This window comes from Phalacrocorax aristotelis, chromosome 17, assembly GCF_949628215.1.
Source record: "Phalacrocorax aristotelis chromosome 17, bGulAri2.1, whole genome shotgun sequence".
NCBI classification, from domain to species: Eukaryota; Metazoa; Chordata; class Aves; order Suliformes; family Phalacrocoracidae; genus Phalacrocorax; species Phalacrocorax aristotelis.
This window is the reverse complement of record NC_134292.1, coordinates 3,153,194-3,177,815: the sequence shown is the minus strand read 5'-3', so window position 1 is coordinate 3,177,815 and position 24,622 is coordinate 3,153,194. Positions and strand designations below refer to the sequence as shown.

Below are 24,622 nucleotides of genomic sequence, written 5' to 3'. Positions count from 1 at the left end.
GTGGGGTTTTCTTCCTTTTCGAAGCCATTTCTCAGGTGAGTTTTGGCAACACCACGCCAGGCTGTGCTGTTGCCCCTTGGAGGCATTTGGGGTTTGGTGAGAATATTTCCCCCAGCCTTTCCCCCCCCACCGGCCCCCAAGCAAGCAGCACGGCACAGCCCCGGTTGCACTAGGGATGGAGATCGCTTTTATTTAGTCACTCAAGTGCTTTAGTACAGAAGAACAGATATACAGAGATGATACATGTTTGTGCTTCAACACTTTCAAACATTTAGATTCCAGTAATTTCAAGGTAAACAAGTTCCAAGACAGACTAGATTATTTTTTTTTAAGTTTTCATTTTTGATAAATTATTTTTTATATAAATAACTGTAACAGAAAAAAAAAAAAACAACAAAAAAAAGGTCCAACATACAAGATCCTGAAGCATTTGCATTGCTAAACCGAGAAGGAACTCAAATGGGGTGGGAGGACCGAGGAGGAACCAACAAATATCAGTGCAATGATACAGCCTTTGCCCTAAAAATATATATTTAACTTTATGGGCAAGGAACAGACGGGGAGGGAAGGAAGAGGGCAGGGGCTAACCACCAACGAGGCAAGAAAGATTTTTTGGGGAAGGAAAAGGGGGTCACAGCCTTTAGAGGGAGAGAACAAAACAATGGACCCCAAAATATTGCAGTGCACCTAATGGCAGGGGAGGGTGGGGGCAATCCTTGGGTGTAAAAATAAAAAAAAAAAACAACTAAAATCAGAGGTTTGGTTAAATCACTATACACCAAGCTTGTAAGAACGTCACAAGACACAGTCATTAATATACACAGAGTCTGGAGGGGGGGCCCGGAGGGTGGGGGGGGGCGGGGTGCCTTGGGGCGACGGCACGCTCAGAAACGCTTCACCATGGGACAACGCAAGCGGAGCCGGGCATGGGGGTGCCGAGCTGCCGTGGGGATGGATGGAGAGATATATATATATATATTTAAAAAATCAATTTTTTAAATATATATATATACACACACGCATTTTAAGGAACACCCGGAGAACGGGGAGGCCGGGCTGCAGCAGGGCGGGGGAGCGGCCGCGCGAGCCAACGGGCCCAGCCTCCAGGTTTTGACCATTTTGGTCCCTTGTCACATGGGAACTGCCGCAGGGCGAAGCGTCCCGGGAGCAACCCCCCCACCCCGCCCCCAAAGGCTGTGCCAGATGTTGGCGTGCACATCTGGTGGGAGCGCCCACCACCCCAAAAAGACAAGGGACAGGAGAGAGCAGTGGGGACCCCCCAGCCGAGAGCGAGAACCGAGCCCAGCCCGCAGCGCCTGCCTGAGCAGAGGCTGGAGTGATGGTGGTGTGTCCGTCCATCCGTCTGTCCAGCCACACAGGACCCCAACGAGGAACGAAACTTCTGGAAAACCGGTTCTTTTTCTGTTCTTTGTGTTGTCATCATTCACTAGCAATGGGCAGATGGTTACTCAGCAATGAGCTCCTGGGTGCTTCGGAGAGCTGCAGCTACAAATATATAGATTTTTTTTTTTCTTTTCCTCTTTTAAACACAATGCATTGGTTTTCTTAATATATAATTTTTTGGCTGTTGTCCCCTCCCGGTGGATAAAATGAGATGGGGAAGGCGGCAGGAGGGGAGGGGGGCTCAACACAAGAACAAGAGATAAAGCTGGGCCGGGCCGGAGCTGGGGCTGGGTGCAGGATTGCACCCCGGGCCGGGCGCCCGGCGGGGAGGGTGAATTCGGCACCGAGTCGGCGGCGGCGTTTCCTTTTAACTGCTGCTTTCTTCCTCTGTTTTGTTGAGTTTCTTCAGCGTGTCCAGCAGCTTCTGTGGGGTGAGGATGTGCGTGGACCCTGTGGGGGCAGAGGAAGAAGGGGGTCATCAGTGATGGCTTTGTGACCCCCCCCCCACCGATGCGCCCCGGCCGCCGGCCCCGCTGTCCCCGGTCCCCCCCCGCGTGGCCTTACCTGGCGGCGACGGCCCCGCGTGCCGGTGGAAATGCTTGCAAAAAAATGTACATCTATGGTGGCGGGGGGGGGGGGATTTGTGGGGCGAGGGTAACGGGAAAGGAATGGAAAGGGAGAAATGGAGATGTATGGAGCTGGGCGGGACGCGGCAGGGGGCCGGGAGGGACCCCTGCAGCGGGGTCGTGGCCGGCGCCGTGGCTCCTGGACCCGTTGGGGATGCAGCAGGCACTGGCCAAAAAGCCAGCGGGGTGCAGGGGGCGGGAGGCGCAGGCAGGCAGCAGGCAGGCAAGAAGAGACCACCTGCAGGTCCCCAGGCTCTTCCCCTGCCTTCACCGAGCACTGTCGGGTCAAAGGGTCAAGGTTGGGAGGGAACTGGTGGGAGCGGAGGAGGAAAAGGGCTCTCGCTTTCTGGTGTCCCTTGCTCCGAGAGCGGGGCTTGGCCTCGGTGGTCCCCCGGTGCCGGCAGCAGCTCCCAGCCACGCTGCCCGCAGCCGGCCCCTGCCCTCCACGCCACCCTCGCAGCCTCCCTGGCTCCGTGCAGACCAACACACGGCAGCGGCTCCGGGGGATGCCACGATGGGTCTCCCCGACAAAACCTCTGGCAGATAAACCCCAGCACGGAGTTTGGGGTTCTGCACCACCGGGGCAGCTCCTGCCCAGCCAACGGCGTCAAGCACCACAAGAGCAGACCTGAGCTTTCCCATTGCCTTGAGATTTCAGCCCCTTTACATCCCGGAGCTGGGCGGGTCACGGCAGCGCCCAGCCTTCGCTGTGGGGCATGAGAGGGGCCGGAGCTGGGACAAATCCTGGGGTCCGCCCTGCGCGCCCGCTGCTGCCCGCTCTCCCCCGGGCACTGAACCCCGGCCCCGCTCCAGCTGCCCACTGCAGGCAGCTCGGCGAGGTGCTCCATCCCCCTGCCCGGCCCTGGGATGCCTCTGCCGCAGAGGCAGGACCCCGACCCGCTGCCCCCGGCCCCTCTGGCCCCGGCGAGGGGGAACTCATGGCATGAAGGAGCCGGCCAGGTCTGGCCAAGAGACATGGCAGAGGGATGATGGAGCGGCACTGGATGCTTTTCCACCTGGTAGGAGGAACTGCAAGCATTTTCTTATCGGAGAACCAAATGGAAACGAAACCCAAAATAATAATTAAAGAAAGGAGGAACAGAAGAATCAAAGAAAACCCTTCAGGGAGGAAGAGTTTCTTTTTCATTAGTAAGCTGCCTTTACTTGGTTTCTTTGGCTCACTCCATTGCTGGAGCCTGATCCTCAAATGATACCCTAGTAGAGTCCCTGAAGTCGGGGTGCCTCAGGTCCATGAGAAATTTGGTGGGAGTGAGAATGTGAGTAGAACCTGCGGGAGAACAGAGCGGGGCTGACGGCTGCGCCAAGACCCCCCCCCATCACCACCATTTTTCGGGGTGAGGAAGGACGCGGTTGCCACCCGGAGCATCGTAGGCGCATGCAGGGGATGGTCCCCGGCGAGATGCGAGATGAGATGGGCGAGAGGCAGGATGGAGCTGGGCTGTGGTGGCGGGTCCGCTGGTGGGGGGACACGGCCAGGAGCTGCGGGAGGTGATGGACAGGGGGCTGCTGCTCCCAGGGGAATACAAGGAGCAGATGAGATGCCAGCAAGAGGCTCTACCAGGGGCCCCAGGCAAGAATCCAGGGACCTGATGAGATGGTGACGGGCTCCTGCCCCTGTCCTACAAGGTATGTATCCAGCTGTGCTTCCCCAGGGGGAATTTTAGGGGATCTTAAAGCTCCTTCCTAACATCTGGCAGGGCTTCCACCATGTCCTCCACGCCTGGCCCACGGCTCCTTTGGGAGCACAGCCGGGGTGCTGAGACTGAGTACGCAATGCATGTCCTGTTGCACACGCGCTGCACGTCCTTTTGCGCACGTGCAGGACACGCAGCATGTGTGCAACAGGAAAATGCATGTCTTGTTGCAATGTGTGTGCAACAGGACACACAGTTGCGTGTGCAACAGGAAAATGCATCTCCTCTTGCACGCACAGTGCACATCGTGCTTGGCGTGCTGTGTCACACGCCTCTCTGTTCCACCTTTTCTCCCTGTAACAACCCCAAGGACGAGCGTACAACACGGGTGCGACAGGAACAGTTCAAGCTGCAAAACCCCCTTCCCTTTCACCCAGCTCTGCTTGAAACAAACCAGCCAGGGAGAGAAAAAATGGGAGCAAAAACGGGGATGGGTGGAGGGACGTGTCCTGTCCCTGGGAACGGAGGACACAGAGGTGACAAGAGGTGGCCGGAGAAGACCTTTCTGCAGACTTCCAGCTCCCGCAGTCACCTGGAGCCGGGAATCTGCAGGATGGCGGAGGGAGCGTGGGATGAGCAGCCAGCGCGACGGGGCGCAGGGTCCGGCCCCGGCTCCCACTCACCTATTAGCACTTCCCACTTGCCGCTGGCTTGCGTCACCTCGTAGGCGCAGCGCATCTCGTTCATGCTGACGCCGCCCAGGATGAAGATGATGAGGCGGGGGCCACTTCGGTACTCGCCGGGGGCCTTGTTCTTGTGCCAGTGGCCATAGCGGGCACTAGAGAGGGGGAGACGAGAGGAATGAAGGATGGGCAGGAGGCACCAAACTGTGCATTGACTTCACATCTTAACTAAATCACAGGTTAATCAGCTTCCAAATTGCTGCTGGAGCAGTTGAAGCCCAGCTTCCAGCCGCGAGCGCTGCGCGCTGTTACAGGTAGGGAAGCTGAGGCACAGAATGCCTGAATGACGGCAGAGCAGCTCACAGACGTGCTGACGGGTACGGACGGCCCCTTGGGCAGGAGAGGGATGGATGCTAACGGGGATATACGTGCCAACGTGTATAGGGAGGGCAGGGGGCTTGGGGGACCCACCTGACGGCAGTGGTGCTGAAGGAGGCAGAGGAGCGGGTGGAGATGTACGGGTAGTGCTTGGTGTCCAGCTTGTCATCGATGGCGTCCTGCGGACAGAGAGCCCCGGGCCAGGGGTCAGCAAGGAGCTGGGCACGGCCCCTGGCCCGAGAGCCCCTCTGTCGGGCTTGTGCCCAGGAGGATTGGCCCAACTGGGTCACGATTCATTTGCCTGTATTTGCATGGCCTTACTTCTAGGAAAAATTTGGCTGTGTCCCTGTAATAGGGTGCACTTAGGGAGGGGAGGGTGGTGCTTGCCTGCTGTGGGGCAGGGGCAGTGGCAGGGGGGCTGCAGCAGGGGGTACAGGGGTGGGTGAGGCTTGCCCTGAGCTTGGGGGTTACTGTGGAGGTAGGGTATGGGGGGGGACAAGAAAGAGCCTCCTCCTGGGAAGCTCAGGGGCATGAGCTGAGCTGGAGGCTTCACACCTGTAACCCACCCCCCGGGGTAAGGGTCCTGCTCTTGCTTTCATCAATGGTGGGAGGTTAATGCCACCTGTGAGCTGTTGTTGCCCTGTGCAGTCCCCTCTGGTCCCGGGGATGAGATTTAGGGGTGCGCTGGGCATGAAGCCACCCCGGGAGGGTTTCCACAGGCTGTGGTAGAGGAAGACAAGAGCTATGTGCTTTTGGAAATCGAGGGAACTGTGGCTCTGCTTGTCATCAGTGCCTGGGAGCAGAGCTAGCAGTGAACTGCAGTGATATCCCCCTCCCCAAAACGTGGCTCCAGGGTCTATCTGTCTGAGCAGGTGGGAAATGTCTGTGCTGGGGAGCAGTTTTGGTGCCTGCAATCCCCCGGCTCTGGGCAAACCCCAGGAGGTTGCTCCAGTTCGAGGGGTGGTCAGGAGGGAGCGGATCAGGAGGAAGGCAGTGCCTGGAAAAATTCACTTTTTGGCTCTGCCCAGTGCTACCCAGGCGCAGGGCTCGTGGGGCAGCTCCCATGGGTACCGGCAGCTGTGCCTGTACAGCAGGGGTGAACGGCGCTGTGCCCTTCCCCCGGCTCGGCTGGGACATGGGTAATGCTGCCACAAGGCCATCCAGCCATGCCCGTCGTGGCACTCGGTGCAGCACAAGGAGCAACCAGTTTGCTATTACATTTTGTATTGCAGGGGTGCTGTGCAAGCCTGGCTGGGTCTGTGCATCCCGCCTGGGGTGCACGTGGGGGCCAGGAAAGCCTCCCAGAACATCCCAACCTTGTTGCAATTGCAGGCAGCAAGCAGCCTGGAGGGCACGTGTCGGGGAGAGGTGTCAGGGTTTGGGCTCGAAGCAGCCAGCTCTCTGCAGGTCCCTTCTGGGGTGGTGCTGAGGTCCCTGCTCCATCCCGTCCCTGTCCTTGCTGGCTCACCTCCATGATGTCCTTAATTACGGGGGTCCATCGGGAGAGCTGGTAGGTCTGCTCACTGATCCGCTCCTTCCGCTCCGGCTTGCTCCGGCGGCGCAGGGTGGACTGGGCAGAAAGAGCACAGAGACACCCTGAGACACAGGGGCTCCGGCGGTGGGATCGGGGACACCCCAGAAGGGTGCTGGGGGCGTCCCGGAGGGTACGCGGTTCCCAGAGCAGAGCGGGTGCCACGGTCCTCCCAAGGGGCGAGGAGGGCGGCGGGGAGCAGGAGGTGGACACTCACGTCTGTGATGATGGGCACTCCGAGGTGGGCCATGTTGGTGATGATCTCGCTGTCCTCTGCCGGGATCTGAGCGTGCTGGATCAGCTTGTTCAGGTTCTCCTCGGTGATACCTGGAAATGCAATGGGGAGATGGTGTCCTCGTGAGTGGGGACACAGCCTCTCCAGTGTCACCTTAGGACACGTCGCCTGGTGGTGGTCGGGGAGACAGGGCTGAGCTTTTCCATCCGGCTTATCTTGGCCAAACCCTGAGCTGTTTGTCACCCAGAGCTGACTCCATGCCTTGCCCACCCCTGCCCAGCTGTCCTCCTCACCGTTCTTCAGGAAGATGTACAGCAAGATGATGCGGATCTTGTCATAGGTGCTGACATTCCCATCCAGCAGGATGGGAACGATGGCCCTCATGGGGTCCTTGATCTTCTCGCCTTCAGCATCAGTGCCCATGGCCAAGTCCTGCAGAAAACACACACACTCATCACCCCACAGCTCAGTGTTGAGCTGTGGGGCAGGAACTGCCAGCCCCAGTTGTCCCCGTGGGGATGTGGGATGGGGCTGTGGGGCTGTGGGAGCTGGTACCTGTTCAACTCTGCAGAGCTTGTCCACTGTGCCCTGGTAGTGCTTCATGCAGTCCTCAGCCAGGTGCAGGTGGGTCGAGTACTGGGGAGACACAAGGGGTGCAGCCACCACTGCGGTGCTGGCAGCAGCCGAAGGTCCCCATGCCACCATTGCAGCCTCAGCCCCTGCCCAGGGCTGGAGACCCTCCGGGGAGCGCTGCCATTGCCCATTCCCTGGGTGGGCTCAGCGCCAGCCGCTCTGCACAGACACCTCCCCTCCCCCTCGTACCTTGCTGAGCTCCTTCTGGTACTGTGGCATCTTCTTCAGCATCTGGGACAGGTCTCTCATGGTGGTCTGCGATGGAAGGGGACACGGTCACTCTCCCTTGGGGCCTTAGGGACCATGAGCAGAGAGGGGATGACCCTGCCAAGGACTTCTGTCCCCATGCGAGCCCCTCGCGGGGGTTTGGTGATGCCTGCCATGGCATTGCTGGGTCTCCTCCACTGCAGCTGAGGGTCAGGGAACGGGTCTGCAGCTCTGCAAACTGGAGCGCTGGTGGGAGAAATCCCCCCAGGACCTTGCTCCAGGACCCCCGTGCACTTGTCTGAGATGGTGTTTTCAGCTTCTGGCCACTTTTACATCTTATTTCTACCAGGGTCCTCTCACTGCCACCGACTCGGGGTCTCTGCAAGGGAACTGGCTGGGGACAGAGGCAGCTGCTGTGGGATGGGGACGGACCCTGTGCTGGGGGCAAACCAACCCCCACGGCATGGCGCTCTCCCAACGCACGGTGCTTCTCCAGCCCCAGGTGTAGGGCTGGCACCCCACAGTCATCTCCCCCCATCAGGGACCTGAGCACCCTCGGCCCTTTGCAGAGGTCCCCATCCGGCACCCCTCAGGACATTGCCAGGAGCCAGCCCATGGCTGAGCCCCCCGGCTGCCCATCTGCAGCTCCGCGGGTGCAGTCAGGTCACCTTATCTCCTGTGTTCATCCTCTTGCTTGAAGAAAACTCCTTCAGGGACCGGGTCACCTCCCTGGGGAGAGGAAGAGGGCACCATCGTCAGCAGGGAGGGGACCCTCACAGCGAAGTGGGTGGCAATGGTGAGCCAACAGCCCACCCAGCTGGCAAACTGCCCACAGGGACACTCACTGGGACACCTCGGCGATGTGTTTGTGGCGCAAGGTGACCCACAGGTCATCGTCCTCATCCAGGAGAACCTCCTTAATCCGGGCTTCCCCGATGCCGCTTGTCTCGTACCTGGGAAGAGAACAGGGAGCATTGTGGTGGGGATGGGGGGGGCATGTGGTCCCCTTGCTGCCTGGGGTCTAGGGAAGGGGTGGAGATGGTGGGGCAGGGGGATCTTTTTGGCTCTGCCAGCAGTGGGGTGAAGTTATTTCAACTCAGTTTCACGTCTCGCCTTCTGGTACCCCTTCAACTGCTAAATATTGGGAAGTGGCAAGGGTTGAAGGCTAGAAAAGCCCCTTTTGCATCAGTCCTGCCCATCACGCCTGCCAGGCTGCAGGCTGGAATGGCTTCTCCCAACCAAGGACTTGTGATGCAAGGAGGGATGCTGAGGCTCAAGCTTCAGGGCTGAGCTTCCAACTCCTGCTCAAGGGCTGGACTTGTGGGGCCATGGTGGTTCCAGGGATGGCAGTGCCACACTCACTTGTAGACGTCGTTCTCGATGGGCAGCAGGTCGTAGCTCATCGCCTGGAAGGTCAGCTCGTGCAGCACTGGGGAAGCGGGGTCAAAGCCGCGGTCCAGGATGAGGAGCTGAGAGCGAGCCTTGTCTGGACCCTGCAGAGCCGGGGGAAGCCATCAGCAGCAGCGCCAGGGGCTCCTCCAGCCCCGCAGGCAACTTGGGGAAGCCAGGACCATTTTGGGGTCCCCGCTCAGGGTCTGCAACTGCCTTGTGACAGAGCTTGAGCAGGACTTTAGGCGGGAAGCATCACTCGAGCATCCTCACCCGGGGCTGCCAGCACCATCCCTGCTCACCTCGCCCATGGTGGGGTCATCAGCCTTGTAGGCATCCAGCTTGTCCTGGATGAGCTGTGCCAGCATGGCGTTGTCCTTGTAATCCCTGGAGGAGGCAGGAGGAGAGGTCAGCTCCCTGGGGTGGCTGGCTCTCACCAGCACGGGATGGGGAGGAGCTGCTGGTTTCCCTGTGCAACATCCTTGGCTCATGGAAGAGGAGGGACCTGAGCAGGTTTTGTTGCCCCCTTGGGGTGCTCTGCTTTGCCTTGGTGCCACTTGGATTTTAGGGTGCCAACCTACTCCCCACTCTCTAGAGTATCTTCAAGACTGAGCCTGTTTTTATACTGAGCACAGATCCTCCCACCATCTCCTCCATCCCCACGCCCTCACCAGCACTGGACACAGCACGGCTTCATCCATGCCCCATGCTCGGCACGGCCCCAGCTCCACCACGCCGCTGGGGCAGAGGGCAGGTCCCTGGAGGGGTGGAAACTGCATTGCCCTTACCCCCTGTACCGCACGGCCGGGTACTCCTTCAGCGTGGCACACAGCGTGGCTATCTGCTCCGCCAGGCGCTCCAGGATCGGGTTCTTCATCTGGGCCTTGTGAGGGCTGTAAAAGCTTTGGAAGGAGTCAGCCGAATCCAGTGAGTAAACCTGGGAATTGCAGCAGGAGGGAGGTTAGAGGGGATGCGCTGCAGGAGATGTCTGGAGGGGAGCAGCCCGCAGGACACCCTGCTGCGTTTGGAAACCAGATTCAACCCCAGATGAAGGTCCCCAACTGAGCCTGGTACTGGGCAGCCGGAGCTCAGTGATGCTCGGGGCATCCCTTGGGCTTTTGGCTGCCAGCTCTGGACCCTGATGCTTTCTGCAGCTCCGGCTCTGCAGCACGGTCCCTACCCATGTGTAGCCCCCCAGGGTGAGCAGAGGAGGCAGGAGAGCCCCTGCCTGCAGCAGTTACCTGCTCCCAGGAAGGGAACCATAGACCTGGGGACAAATGGGGACACACCGCTCCCTGGCCATTGCACCAGTAAAGACCAGAAGCCAATTTGGCTGCGTGTGGGGATGCCAAGAGGTCATTTTCCACCTGTCTGTCTCCCCAGAAATGCTGAGGCTTGAAGGATTAATGGCACCAAGTGGGTCTGGCACTATCTGTCCCTCCCTGTCCCTCTCATCCCCATGACCCCATCGGGGGCAGATGGCTAGGGGGCAGCTCCGCGTGCCGGGGAGGCGCAGAGCTGGCCAACGCAGCTGCCGGCACGGGGCCAAAATGCGGCGCCCGCTAAATCCCCCACAGCGGATCAGCCCCAAGAAGTAATTGAAGGAGACAGGGAGGAAGAGCCAAGCACGGGGCAAAGAGCCGGCCAGGGGAGAAGCGTGCAAAGCTGTTACACAAACCCCAGTGGGCTGGAGAAGGACCCGGAGCATCCCCTGGCTGCCCCATCCCTGGACCACCCCAGTGGGGATGATCCCCAGATCAGCCTCACCTGGGACTCGGAAGGGAGGAAGGCAATGTTGATCTCTGTCAGGGTTTTGATGACCTTGGCGGCGCGGGATTTCACCAGCTCATTGAAGAGGGCATCGGGGCAGGCTGCAAGGGGAGGACAAGGAGGGTAGCGCTCAGCATCCCTCCATCCCCGCTTGCTTGCATGCGTTTTAGTGACAGGGACTCTCCCTCCCCTCCATTTCTTTCTTAGAGGAGGTTGGGCTGCCTGCAGCACCTGCCCTGGGGCACAGGGATCCGGCCATCCCTCTGGGAGCAGGTGATGGAAACCACCCATCTGCACTTGCAGCCACCCAGTGCCACGGGCAGGATGGGACTGTCACCCCATGGTTTGCTCTTTCTCCCTCTTCCCCACGAGGTGCCCGTGGGGAGCTGGGGGTCCAGGGTGCCCGGGCAATGGGGCAGGAGCTGCGACCCCTGGGTACTCACAGTCAGTGAAGAAGACGTGGGCAGCTCTGTACTTGGAGGTGGGGGGATCCTTGAAGTCATTGATGAGGGAGTGGATGGACTGCAAGAGAGAAGGGACCAGCTGGGCTGGGCAGGGTGGCACTGTGGGCATCCCGGCAGGGTCAGACAGGGTCCTCCCTCCCGGCATGGGGGAAGCTCTGGTCCACTGCCCCAGCGACACCGTTGGCCTCGCTGGAGCCAAGATGCCACGCCAGGGCGGGCATCCCTTGCCTCCCCCCAGCCAAAGGCCGTGCCCCCGCACCGCGTACTCACCTTCTCGGAGGGGGTGATGAGATAGACGGCCTCCAGGCTGGGCAGTGGCTCCCGGCGCTTGTTGATGTCTTCCACAACTGCAGGGGGAAAAACAGGGGCCGTGGCAGGGACGGATGCAGGCAGAGGCACTCAGCTACGTGGGATTGTTGGATATTCTGTGGCAGCACAGGACCAGCCCTGCCAACCCCTTCATGTCCAAAACATCCCCAGCCACTCACCCCTGCGCTCCCAGGAGCTGTGGCAGGGGCCGTCCCCACCCCATCCCAGCCCCACGGTGCCCCGCTGGGGCTGTGTGCATGGGTGCCTGGCAAGGTCCATGGGGCCGGTGGTTTTGTCTGCGTGCTCCCATGCTGCTGTTCCCTTGGTTTATTCTCACATCCCTCTGCTGGAGGGGACCACCAGGGTGATGCTCTGGTGCTACCTGGGCTGGGGCAAACCTCTACTGCCCCAAACACCTCCCGATGCACAGCCTGGGGTTTTCTTCTCATTTCCAAGTGCTGTAGGGAACTATTTATAGTGCTGACATAAAATAACACCTGGTCTCCTCCTTGGACTGAGATACTGCCAGGAGACAAGGTGTTCAGGCTCCTCCAACCCCAGCAGGCAAGGAGGGAGGCTGTGAAACATCAGTCTGGCACCAGGACAGTCGTCCATGTGCAATGGGAGGTAGCGTGTCTCCATCCCAAGTGAGATGGGGTTGGGTAGGGGCCTTGACTGGCTTGTGCCAGCATGGAAATGCCTTTGCAGGTCCCCTGGTACAGAGGGAGGGTTTTCCCTTCCTACAGTGAGGTTTGCAAGAGACGGCTGGAACCCAGTACTCACTTGTTATGCCCTCTGTCATGATGTCGGTCATCTTGCAGCAGGAGGAGAGCATTCGCATGCTGAGCTGGTCCACCACCAGTACCTGGGGAGAGGGGCTGTGAGCTGGGGGCATGGTGGACAGCCAGGGAACTGCCCTTCCCCACCCCCTCCCCACCCTTAAGGGCTCCCTGCCCACGCCTACCCCCTTCCCTGCTTCCTCCTCCCCACCCTCCTCCTCCTCTCCTGGTCCCCCCTGGGGTTTGGTGCTCACCTTCCATTCGCCCTTCTTCTTCACTTTACGGATCACATCGTGCATAATCTCTGCAAGAGAGGGAGCACAGGGGGGTGAGCACCCCAAGCCTCCCCTTGTAGTACCCTGGGGCCCACCAGTAGCAGCGGGGGCTGTGCACCAAAGCCCCCACCCATGTGCAGGGCCACGGCAAGCCCCACTCCCCCAGTGCCTTTCCTGGGGAGATGGGGAGGGAGGAGATGGGGGGTGGTTTTGGGGTACCCAGGGAAGGGCGGTCACCCCTCAGCCCTGTTTTTCTCTCATGCTTGGCACTAACAGATGGAGCCCATGCCGGTGGGGAGCTATGGGCTGGCAGAGGGTCGGGGGGGTCCCTCTGGTGAGCCTGGGGGCCACCCCACACATCTTGGCCCTAATCCGAAGAGCCAGGAAAACAACAGCAGCTTAAGAGCTCCTTTTAGAAACAAGAATCAAGCGGCCTGAGCCTGTTCCTTGTAATCCCCCACAATCTCATTTCTCCTGCGGCCACTGGGCTTATGCAACCAGCTGGGATGGCAGCACCTGCGGGTCCCCCCGGGCCCAGAGACCCTTTGGGGCTGGGGCCACCCTGCACCCGTATTCCCAAGCACAGACACCCCACTTCTGCCCAGGCTAGCCTGAGGGGCTGCTCCCCGTGGGGTGCAGGTTAAGGCCACACGAGGAGGTGGCCCCAGCAGTGGGACAGGGATGTCCCTTTTGGGGCTGGGTTGCAGGAAGAGGGTTTCAAGCCTTGCCAGAATAGGTACTTGCCCTCCTGCCAGACACACGTGCTGCCCAAACATCTATGCTGGGGGACATGAAGTGCCCCCAAAACCCTGAAGGTCCCCTTTTTACCCTGATGTATGAATCATCATGCCTTGCAGAGCAGGGACACGCCAGGGAACAGCCCTGCTGAGCCCAAGGGGAAGTCTGCGTCCGTGAGTGGCTGCACCATGTCCTCCGCACGGTGCCTCTCCCTGGCTTTCTCCCCTGAGGGTTTTGTTCTGATCCTCTGGTCCCAGGGACAGGGATGGAAATACCCAACTAAAACCCAATTTAGAAATGTTTTTAAATTAGAAAACACACGAGGTGTGGGGAGCCCACTGTTGAGGGTGTCATGCTGCCAGTCTGAGCCTTGGGTCCCTTCCCTGTGGGAGTGACCCCAAGGGTGCTGGTCCCCTGGGTAAAGCTCAATTTGGGTTTATATAGGGCAGTTTGGGGCCTAAATTTGTCCGTTTTTTAGAATAAGGCTTGAGGGAGGTATGCAGAGGGCACTGCCCTAGAAGCACCTGGCCCTAGAAACTCCTGCTTTTGGGTAATGCTGAATTCAGGCAAAACACCCCATCTCCCCAGCCCCCAGCCCTGCCGGGGATTTGCTCGGGTACGAGCTGGCCGGGGCCTCGCAGCTGCCCTACGCTGCATGGAGCATCCTCACAGGGAGAGCAGGGGGGCCCTGCTACCATCCAAACAGCACACGGTGATTTCATGGACTGAGCAAGGCTGTAACACCTCCTGGGCTGCCTGCAGGGCTCAGAGCCACGGCACCAGCGTGGGGACTGGTGCCAGCAGGGATAAACTGGGAGCCTGTGAGCGTCGCTGCTCTGCCTGTCCTGCTGTAAAACTTGGAGGCAGCCATTCCTACTGCTGCACATTCATCTCCTTCCCAGAGACATCTGCCTCGGGGGAGCCTCAGAAGTATGCTGGCCATGAACTCGGGGTCCTTGGTCACATCCTTTTGCCTCTCCATCAGTAAAGGGGTGCAGGGCACCTCTGGGCCAGGGAAGGGGGATGGAAGGTAACTGGATACAGATAGTACCAGATGTACCCCTGAGCCCCCAAACTGGACACTGCTGGGGGGGGAAAAGCTGCTGCCTGCACCCATGTGTGCTGCCCACCCAAATCTAGGTCACCCACGCAGAAAAAAAAGTGAACCAGGAATTGTCCTCTGCCGTGGGCAGGAGCCGGCAGCAAGGGCTGCCCGCGTGTCCCCAGTCCGCTTCCCTGGTCCTTTGCTGGTGCAGTGGGACAGGGGCCCAGGGCAGGGGGGGCCCAAAAAGGGCTCCCTGAAGAGCTGCCTCAGCCACCCCTGAGCTTGTCCTCACTGCGGCAGCCACAGCATGGGACATCTCATCTTCAGCACCTGACTGTGCGAACTCTCTTTTGCATGTGTACGGGCTGAGCTGGATATGTGCGATCAGGGGAGCATCTGCCGGGCTGTGCACCTCCCAGGCCAAAAAGTGCCTGACCCTGGCACCAAGCTGGGCCTCCCAGAGCAGAAACTGGCCACCTCTGAGGGTGACTGTTCTGAGCTTTGTGGTCTTAGGGCGTCCATCCCCTGGTCAGAGATGGCACCAGGGGCCAGTCCTGCTCCCAGCCTGCAGCCAGGCACAGCCCTTCCCTAAACCAATGTCCTCTCCTGCCTTGACCGTGGATCAGATCTGGCTGCAAAGGTAAGTAGCCTCCAGGTCTGCTCTTCCACCGGCTGCAAGAGCCAGCTCAGACCCTGGGCAGGGTCAGGAAAGAGGCAGATCTACAGAGCATCCTCCAAAGAGGCTCCAGGGACCCGGCAAATCATGGGATGACACGAGACACAAACCCGAGCAAAAACTTGAGATTTCAGTGTCCTGTTTGCAGGACATATGGCCATGATCTGCACCTCCCAGGTGTCCTTGCAGCAACCATTAAACCCCCAGGACAGGGAAGAGTGGCCTGTGTTAGCACTTGGGTGGACCAAGGCGGCAATTCTAAACGCTGTGGGTGGCCAGGGCTGGCACGGAAAGGGGAAAGATGGTGGAATTTTGAGGTCAAAAGGTACAGTCCAACAGGGTACAGCGGCTTGCTGGGGCTGTTCTGACTAATGTGGCTGCTGGTGGTGGAGCTGGGGCCACAAGATCGAAGGCTTGGCTAAGGCCAGAGCTGAGAAGACACAGACCCGTCCTCAAAGCAGAGCAATTTCTACGCAGCTTCTCTGGCAAAGGCATATCTAACCAGGAGAAGCGATATCAGCACGCACAAGCTATCCAGGATGAGCAATGCCAAGGAAGGCATCCTTGAGCCAACTCCGCACTATATCCTATAACTATAGGATCAGCAAGAGACTCCTTGGGCAAATGGCAGCTCCTCTGTTCCACGAGGTCTTCAAGTCCCGGGAAGCGGTGCTCTCGCTTGTTTGGACCTAGCACGTTGCATTTGTTTCCTTAAGGCTGGAAGAATTTTAATTACAATTTCTACTGAGAACAGACAATACAGACAGCTCTGGACTTATCCTCCAATGTAGAGACAACTTCAGTGCCTATGGACAAGGAAGCACATCTCACCCACAAACAGAGAACCTCCAGCGCTCTTGAGTAATACAGTCCTAAAAAGTGCAATCCTGCAGATGACACGCTTGAGAGCAACCACCTCCCCCAGCCCACCACCTGCAGTTAGACTTGTCCTCAGGGTGATGTGTGGCATGAAAATGACCCGCTGCATCATTTTCAAGCAGGGCCAGAAGCTGGTGACACGGTGGCCTAGTAGGACTTGAGCCCATATGTCACTCCAAGAGGCTTAGCCCGCGTTATTTATACTGAGCTGGCCAGGCAGCCTTTCTCCAAGCCTGCCTTGTCTCACCTGCTCATGGCAAAAGCAACAAGCCCCATGTCTCCAATTGGTTCTGGGTGAAGAGGAACCAACCCTGCCATCGCCTGTGCCCACACCAACAGAGCTGTGACCAAGTGCAGCCTGCACTGAGACAAACTCGTTTTGGGATGCCCCAAGCCCATCATCCTGCTTCAGAAGAAAGAGCCTGAAACCCAGTGAGCAGCCGTGACCTCCACCAGTCAGTGGAAGCAGTAAAACCTTGTCCTGGCCAACACCCCATCCTGGAACACCAGGACGGGTGAGGGATGATGCAGCCAGGGGATATTTCTGCTCCAGCGCTGACCCAAGCCTGGCCTATGGCTTGGCTATCCCAAGCCCTTCCCTCCTGGAGCAATGCAGGATGCCAAACTCCTGCTGCTCAGAAATATTCCTTTGCTACCATGTCCCAGGACCTCACGGGCTGCACACCTTGGCCTGATGTGGTAAGAGAAGATGGAGTTGCTTCATGGGCTGTAGGAATTGCCCAAGGTCCTACAGGAGATGAGTGGTCCTAACCATGGGCTTGTCCCTGTCACAGGCAGGGCTCAGTCCTTTCACTCTCCTCACGCATCCTCCGTTTTGGGATCCAAAATTCTGGAGCAGCTCTGGAGAGCCAGATCACAGAAATCCATGGTGAGGTTTGCTCGAGACCCACTTATCTTAAAAAGCTGTCACGCTGCATCTCCAAGACGAAGATGTTTTGGCTTTGGGTTGGCTTGGCAACTGCTTTTTTGCTGGTTCATTAACTAATTGCTTAAGACAGTGTGAATGTTACATAGATGCAACCACATTTGAATGTAGCAGAGCACATATCTACCTCTGAACATCCTCAGTCGGAGATCTCTAGGTGCCAGAGTACCATCCCCAAGCAGTCCCCAATAAAATAGGCTTTATGGACAAGAGGATGGCAGGAAGGCCATCCGCCTTGTTCAGGACATAAAGAATAACTTCATTTACAGGAGGCAAAGCCTAGCTGATGTCCTTCAGTGTGACTAAGAGCCATCTCAGGGATGACTTGAGTCTGGAGACCACTGTGTCTATAAACCAAGCAAGTCTCAAACATCTCCCCTCCAGCAGGTCTGTGTCCTGAACACCTATTTTGCTCACTGGATTATTTCTGGTGCCTACCTGGAAGACCTCAGCCTTCCTGAAGGACATGTTCCTCACATAGGAACCTGCTGGTGGTACAGCCCAGGTGCCGTCCAGCTGCAGTAAGTCCTGCATAGGCAGAATTGCCCAGGCTCAGCTTCATCCTTTCCTCCCCAGCCCTGGATGAGATGAACTTTGGTATTTTCACATGTAGAGCATGTCTCCCTCGCAGCCGCTTGTGAATCATGCCACGTGTCGAAGCCACGTCAAGCAGTATTTGTGCTACTCTGGGGAGCTGTGCAGCGCTGCTTTGCTGCTGGGGATCTAGCTTCAAGGATTAGTCACGGTAATCGTAGTAACCTGTGATTAATTCCTCCTTTTCCTACTCGCACTGCTCTTGTGAAGGAGGTACATCTTTATACCTGGTAGCCAAAGCCATGGGAAACCTGCGTAGCCTAGAGAGGAGGAGGACAGAGACCTGGAGGTCTTGAACTCTTTAGAAATTGAATAACATGCCCAGAAGGAAACAAGGGAAATGAAATGCGTGACGACACACCCACGAATAGCTCTCATTGACGGCACTGGAAAAACATGGTAAAATTCACAAGGATTTTTACTGCAGGATCACTCCTGGCACAGTTTCCTCAGGTCTGCACAAGGATCTGAGAGTTGAGCAGAGCCTCTCTGTTTTGGTAGAGTCAATGGGCCACAGACCACGTCAGGTCCCTTTTGAAGGCATCACCCTTCACTAACACTGTCCTCTTCCACCAGGTATTTCCATCCCCAGCAGAGACGCGGTATCTGGCTGTCAGCAGCTGCAGGTGCTGTCGGTGTAGCAAATGCTGGCTGTGCTTCAGTACCAAGAGGAGCCAAGAGCTTCCCTGCAGCAGGACAGCACGCACGGGGTCTCACAGAATCCTGGAGGTGACCCTCTCCCAGGGGTAAGTCACGCTCTCCTACATGTGCAGCCGTGACTTTCAGAGCTGGTTCTTCTCTGCCTTGAACCAGGAGGGAGCAAAACACCAACAAATCAGGGCTCTTCAGGCTTGGCTCAGTGGGAATCCAGGCTGGTCTGGTCTCCTGTGCCCACATGGACACCAGGGACAGGCTGGAGGGCAGCTGATGCGTGGCTGAGCTGGTCCAACTCTGAGTGGTCTTTGCTGCTCCCTCAGTGGCACAATGTCAAACCACCTGATGGGCTCCATAATTGATCCTATAGCACACGTGTCAACGTGTGTGTGTGTGTATACACATTCATACGTTCCTGTGTGTACATGGGCAATGTGGAAGGCCTTAAATTAATGCACCTTCAGCTTGATCTATTTTTGTGCTCTCCAAAAGATAAGAGCCAAGCTCCCTCCCGCGCCACGAGTTGGTGGACGCAGCATCTGCTTCTCAGCGTGCAACTAAAAGCCACGTGACAATGATTCTCTTTTTAAATGTGTTGATTTTGTGGGAAGAGGGAGGGAATCTCTCCTGGGACATTTTTCCTGAGGGGTACAGGGGAATTAGACCCAGGCATTACTTTTTCTTTGAAGAGGGAAAGAGTCTAAGTCCTCTACATTAGTGGTTTTTTCAACCTTCTTGCACATGCAGGCACCGGTGGGTGGATGTAGACCTGCCAAAGTGAGGTTTGTCATTCTTGGTAACCTTCCACAGTCACATACAGGCAAGTATTCCTCAGCCCCTGCTGTAGACGGCAGTTTGGAAACTGAAATTGCTCAGCACTGTGTGTAAAGGTAAGCCCTGAATTCTGCATATATTTTTTTCAAGCTTTTCTAACTCAGAGCCAATGTTGGAGGTGAGACAGATCCTGGCGACAGGATCCCAAGAGGACAAATGCTAAAGGCCCCAGCAGAGGCTTTGCCAAGCGCCCGCTCCTGTACCCACACCTCGGGCAGGCAGCATAGCACTGCCCTGGGGGCTCCCCAGAGCAGGGGAGCAAGAGGGTGGGCTGCCTAGGAAGCGAGCGGCTTCAGGGTCTGCTCCCGCCCATGGGGGATGGAGCACAGAGACCCTCTCCTCCTCACCCAGCCGCTTCACCAGCACACTGAGACCACAGCGGGGCTGGAGGCTCTGCCCCTGTGCGGGGAGGAGGATGCAACATGCATCCCTGCAACACTCCCACTGGCCCTTCGCTGCCTCCTGTTCCTCCCTGCCTGGCAGAGACCTTGCCAGCCCTGGCTCCAGGGCAGCACACAAGCCTCGTACGCTGGGCCCTGAGATGGGTTTGGAGCATCCTCAACAGGCAGCATCTGGCCCCTGAAGGCTCCCTGTGCCCTCACCCAAGGGGTGGTGGGAGCGGTGAGGTGCCCCAAGCAGCCTGGGTGAGTCATGGCCTAGCAACCCGGCAGCAGGTCCCCAGGGCCCCTGGCTGTGCCCCGAGGCTGGCAGCGGGCCGGCAGCCCTGCCCGTGCCTCCTCCCTGTCCTGGAGGTGCCACACAGCATGTGGAGCTCAGCGTGAGCCTGGGTCCCTGAGTCATCACATCCCGGCACAGGCCAGGTAGAGGTGGACCCTTGAGAGGTACAGGTGGGTACACTGAGTGACACGGTACGGCAGCGAGCGCTGTACATGGGCGCTGAGGGCCCCTCAGACCTCATCCAGGCAGGATTTAACCATGGGGCTCCTCGGTGTGGCTCTGGCAGGCAGGCACCCGGGCACAGGTCAGCTCTGTGGGAGGCTGCATAGGCAAGGATGCTCCGTGGGAGGACTGGCTGGTGTCCTGGGGGAAAGGTGTTTTCTCGCTGTCTCTGGAAGGGAGCTCCCTTATCCCGGGGCTGCTCTGCTTCTCCCATTTGTCCGTGACAGCAACGTGAGCAAAAGGAAGCCCTCAGGGAGGTTCCTCTCCTCTTGCAGGTGAAGGGGTCCAGGGGGTTTCAGACCCAGCACCCGTACCAGCTCTGTCTTGCACCAGCCCGCTGTGGTGGCAGGCGCTGCACAGGTGTCATCCCTGCAGCACAGCCCGTCTTGCCTCGCTGGTGATGGTTCAATGAAGTAAACCCAGCCTCCTCCTCCTCTCCACTGCAGGGTGCTGCAGGAGAGCGGGGACCAGGCTGGGCAGGGGAAGCTTGGGGCAGGCTGTCCTGAGAAGATCCGAGGAGGCCCAGGGGCAAGAGAGGATGGGAGGAATGTCCACATGGTGGGGGTTAGATGAAGATTTGGGCATGGATGTCCTCAGAGGTGAGACCAGCTCCCACACTTGGGTGAGATTTTTCTAACCAGCACCATAGCAGAGCGACTGGTTCTCCAGTGGGGTTCCCTGGGAGGTGGCCACAAAGGGAGCAGAAGGCAAACCAGGAGGACCTGGTCTTAAGGCATCACCTCTGGGGCTGCACGCACTCAGCTCCAACCCCGGCCAGATGACAGTGAGTCCTGGAGGGATGCAGCCATCACTGCCGGATACTGCAGGGAGGCACAGGGACAGCCCCCCAGCATGCACCCCATGGCTCTGGGGGGCAACAATCCAGTTCTGCCCATCTCCTGCAGCACTCACCCACCTTGTCCCCCTGCCCACCTCCTCCCACCTCTCCAGGGGCCTCCAAAACCCATCTTGTTCGTTTGTATGGCACCAGCTGGTCAGAAGAATAATCCGGGTCTGGAGGGAAGCCAGGGCAGAATGCAGCTCCGGAGGGGGGGCCTGGCAGAGCGAGCTATGGCAACGCGGCAGCATCCTTCCTTCTTTCCTTCCCTCCCTCCCTCCTCCGGAGGGAGCCCAGAAGAGATACCCTGCCCCAGGGTCAGCCCAGGCTTGGACCTCTTGCTCCTTATGAGCAAGCATCTTCTCCTGCAGGTGAACCTCAGGGGAATCCCTGCCCAAGAGCAGGCTGGCGCAGTGAGGGGGAGCTGGGGAAATCTTGTGCTAGCTGCATTGGTGCCCCGGGAAGGAGGGGATCTGGGTACCCTGCAGATCACTCCTAACTCTGGGGGAGCAGCTCCAGCTGAAAACAGCACCCCAAGGCAGACACAGACCCACCAAGACCAGGAGCTTCCCGTGGCAGCCTGAGGAGCACCTCAAGCCTTGGCGGGAGGGGAGTGCTGGACCCTGCAAGGCGCTGCTCCTCCAAGGGCCCCGTCCCTTGCTCCTCTGCAGCATTTTGCCTGCACAAACCCTGCTCTCTCCTTCCAGACACCCACGCTTCCCCGATAGCCCCGCTACAGCTCTGAAGCCCAGCTACCAGCTCTCATTTTCAGTTTGGAATTATATTTTTCAGGGAAGAACAGAGCAGTTTTTTACTAAACCTTGAAGAGCAGGATTGAGCCAGATTTCCACGATGCTGCCTTGAACCCCTGCGTGTCTGTCTGTGTGTGTGTGTGTGCTCTCTCCCAGCCCATTCCAGCGCAGAGACAATGAATGAAAATAAGGGACGCGCAGTGGCACTGGTCTCTGTCCCCTCTGTAGCGAGGGCACTGGATGAGCTGGATGGGGCCCTGCCTGGGGGAACCTGGTCCATTTCCCTCCACACCCCCCCCCCATGGCTGGGCTGGGGGCAGCCCTTCTCCCCACCCTGGAGGCGAGGAGACCAACCACCCCCGAAAGAAAACCTAGCAAAACACAAGAGCCAACCTCCCCCCTCCCCAAAGCTGATCCTGCAGCAGAGACACAACGGGGCATTGCCCTGCCTTTTCCCTTTCATTTTGCAGCTGGCTGGGCTCTAACCCCCAATGCAGCACCCCAGGGCGCTGGGGGGTGGCAGGGATGGCGCAGCCCCCCACCCCCGGGGCAGGTGACGACTGGGAACAAAGCAGAGACACGAATCCAGGGGGATATCCCCCCCCCTTCCATCACCACCCACCCGATCACACCACCAGCCCCGGCCGCACCATCTGCAGCCGGCGCGGGAGGGTTTCGCTGCACAACGCGGCGGGGGATTTCAGCCCCACCGGGGGGGGATTCCACCCACGTACCCCCCAAAAAACTGCACATCAACCGTCTCCCGCCTCCAAAACAACAGGAAAAAAAAAAAAAAAAAAAAAAAAATAGACTCGGCCCCGGCTGGCCACGATGCCACGGAAATAAATCATGCAAGAGGAGTGGGGAGGGACGAGAACGGCTTTTCATGGCTGCGGGGAGCCCGGGGGAAGTTTCCGCCGGTTCCTGCTGTTTCTCCTCTTGATTTAGCTATATTTTTTGTTTTGTTTTGAATGCGGAGTTTTTCCCTTTAATTTTGCTACGGGGAAGGTAACCGCCACCCCCCACCCCTCCAGCCTCAGGCGTTTTGGAGAACACACACACACACACACCGCCATCAAGACGTTGAAAATATCATCTTGCAACAGCCGGGGGAAGGAGGAAGCAAACCCGGGGCTGCTCCGGTCCCCCCGCCTTCCCCTCCCCACCCGCAGCTCGGCGGCCAAAAATAGCCCGGCGGATCGCGACCCCAAAGGGCGCAGAAATGCCGGAGGGGGGTGAGTTTTGGGGGGGCGGGGGGGGGGGGGGAAGGAGGAAGGGTGTTACGGCCGCCCCGGGATCAGGGAAGCGAAGTCACGTCCGGCAAAATAAATTAACAAAAAAAATAATTAAATAAAAAAATCCCCGTTAAAGCGGGATTTGCTGCAGACAAAGCCGAGAGGCGCCCGGCCTGGCGGCGGTGGGGGGGGCATTTCTGCACCCCCGGGCCCCCCCGGCCCTCCCCGGGCTCAGCGCCGGGCTTTCCTGGGTACGCTCCGATGGGACGATCGCCCCTCGGCCATGGAGGAGACAGAAGGGGGCGGAGGGGAATAGACTCAAGCTCTTCTCGCTTCCCTCTTCCCCCCCCCTTCCTTTTTCCACCGCCCCCCCCTTCCCCTCCCCTCCCCTCAGCACTGCAGAAAAATCCCAACAGCCTCAACACACCCCCCCAGAAATTTAAATAAATAAAATGCGGAGGGACACAGCAAGCCCCGACAGCACCCCCACCCCCAGCCCACCGGGCCGGCTTGTACCCACGTCCCGCCGGCTGCCCCACGGGGGTGTCCCGTCCCGTGTGCCGTGTTCCCCCCCCGGGGGCTGACACGGCCCCGAGGGTCCGTGTACCGCATCCGCAGCATCCCCCCACCCGCGGAAAAGGGGAGGCCGGCCAGGGTCACCCCGCCGGTCAGTGACACCCACCCCCCCCCCCCCCGACCCGTTCCTCCCCCCGCCGCGCCCCGGGGTGCGCAAGTAGCGCGGCCGGACGCGGATCTTACTTTCTCCCACCACAGCCTTGAGTCCGATGGGAGCCATGTCTCCGTGCCGGGGGGGTCCGCAGCGGCTGGGGAAGGGGGGGGAGGGGGGACACGGCACCCCACGCACACACACGCACAGCCGGGCGAGGTTGCGGGCGCAGCGCCGGGCGGCGCAAGGATGCGGAGGGAGGGTGGGAAGTCCGGGGGGGTGGGGGTGGGGGGGAACGGGCGGGCCGGGGCGGCCGGCGGGGGGGGGGGGGCGGCTCCGGCGGCGCGGCGGGGCTCAGCTGACTGCGCGGCGGGGGGCGGGACGCGCGTCACTCCGCACCGCCCCCGCACCGCCCCGCGCCGCAGCGCAGCGCCCGCCCGCCGCCGCCGAGCGCCCCCTGGCACCCGGCGTCCCTCTGCACCCTGCATCCCCCCGCACCCGTCATCCCCCCCGGGGCACCCAGCGTCCCCCTGCACCCTGCATCCCCCCCGGCACCCTGCATCCCCTCCAGGGCACCCAGCGTCCCCCCGCACCCTGCATCCCCCCCCGGCACCCTGCATCCCCCCCGGGGCACCCAGCGTCCCCCCGCACCCTGCATCCCCCCCGGCACCCTGCATACCCCCCCGGGGCACCCAGCAACCCCCCGCACCCTGCATGCTCCTGCACCCAGCATACCCCACACCCAACATACCCCCGGCACCCAGCATCTCCCCCCCAGCACCCAACATCCCCCTGCACCCCCTCACACACACCCAGCATTCCCACACACACACCCAGCATCACCCACCCTGGTGCCCAGCATCCCCCCCCGCCCCGCGCCCAGCATATCCCTCCCCCAAGCACTCAGCATCCCCCCTCCCGTACTCCCCAGGTCTCAGCTCTGCACCTCCGGGTTTATTTTGCCAGGGCTGAAGCAACCAGCATCTCCTCGAGGGCAGTGCGGGGGGTGTGTCTGTATGGTGTCTCAGGCTTATTTTCCGTGAAAAAACCTGCTCCCCCCTCCATGCCAGGGATGCAGACACCCTGTGGGCACCCATGCACGATGGGCACAGCCGGGGCTGTAAATAAATCTTAGGACAAGGGCTGCGTGCTCGCCTGGCATCCGGCATGGCAGCTCCTCGCACCCGGGTGCTGCTGCCAGAGGGTGGCTTTTCCTCCGAGCTGGGGTGCGGGCTGTGTACCGGGGCTGGCTCCCAGGGCCGTGCCGAGGGGATTTGGGTATCTCTGTGCTCCCCCTTCCAAGCCTGGGGAAGGTGTGATGGGGTGAAGAGGGAAAAATGGGAAAGGAGGTGGGAAACGGAGCGATGCTAGCACAGAGCCTGAGCTAACGGCTCCGGAGGCAGGCTGTGCCCACAGGTATCCAGATATATATGTATGGCCATATAAACATTCACCCTGTTGCTTAGGGGTGAGGCAGGACAGGGGGCCTGGAGACACAGGACAGCAAAGGAGAGTCTGGAGGGATG

General features: G+C 59.4%; 1 protein-coding gene across 2 annotated transcripts; it reads right to left on the bottom strand.

The window, feature by feature from the left end:
• Positions 1-164: 164 nt before the first annotated feature.
• Positions 165-23,373, bottom strand: LOC142065886 (syntaxin-binding protein 1). Of its 2 annotated transcripts, none has more exons than XM_075112660.1 (19): positions 23,189-23,373; positions 12,318-12,367; positions 12,068-12,149; positions 11,246-11,322; positions 10,955-11,033; positions 10,509-10,612; positions 9,530-9,678; positions 9,044-9,128; positions 8,715-8,845; positions 8,198-8,305; positions 8,021-8,081; positions 7,335-7,400; positions 7,068-7,148; positions 6,806-6,944; positions 6,495-6,604; positions 6,215-6,316; positions 4,840-4,925; positions 4,369-4,523; positions 165-1,854 (listed from the first exon to the last, which is right to left on the bottom strand). In XM_075112660.1, exons 1-19 carry the CDS (start codon positions 23,223-23,225, stop codon positions 1,772-1,774), a joined length of 1,785 nt encoding a protein of 594 aa, XP_074968761.1. In that variant the 5' UTR covers positions 23,226-23,373; the 3' UTR covers positions 165-1,771. The 2 variants fall into 2 exon arrangements, with proteins under 2 accessions (XP_074968761.1, XP_074968760.1); XM_075112659.1 differs by lacking the exon at positions 165-1,854 and adding an exon at positions 1,908-3,318.
• Positions 23,374-24,622: the final 1,249 nt, after the last annotated feature.

Coding starts and splice junctions, on each gene's coding strand:
- LOC142065886 (XM_075112659.1), bottom strand. CDS start 23,225: ATGGCTCCCATCGGACTCAAGGCTGTGGTGGGAGAAA. Junction 6,945..7,067: donor AGCTCTGCAGAGTTGAACAG/GTACCAGCTCCC, acceptor TGTTTTCTGCAG/GACTTGGCCATGGGCACTGA. Junction 4,524..4,839: donor TTCAGCACCACTGCCGTCAG/GTGGGTCCCCCA, acceptor CCCCCTCTCTAG/TGCCCGCTATGGCCACTGGC.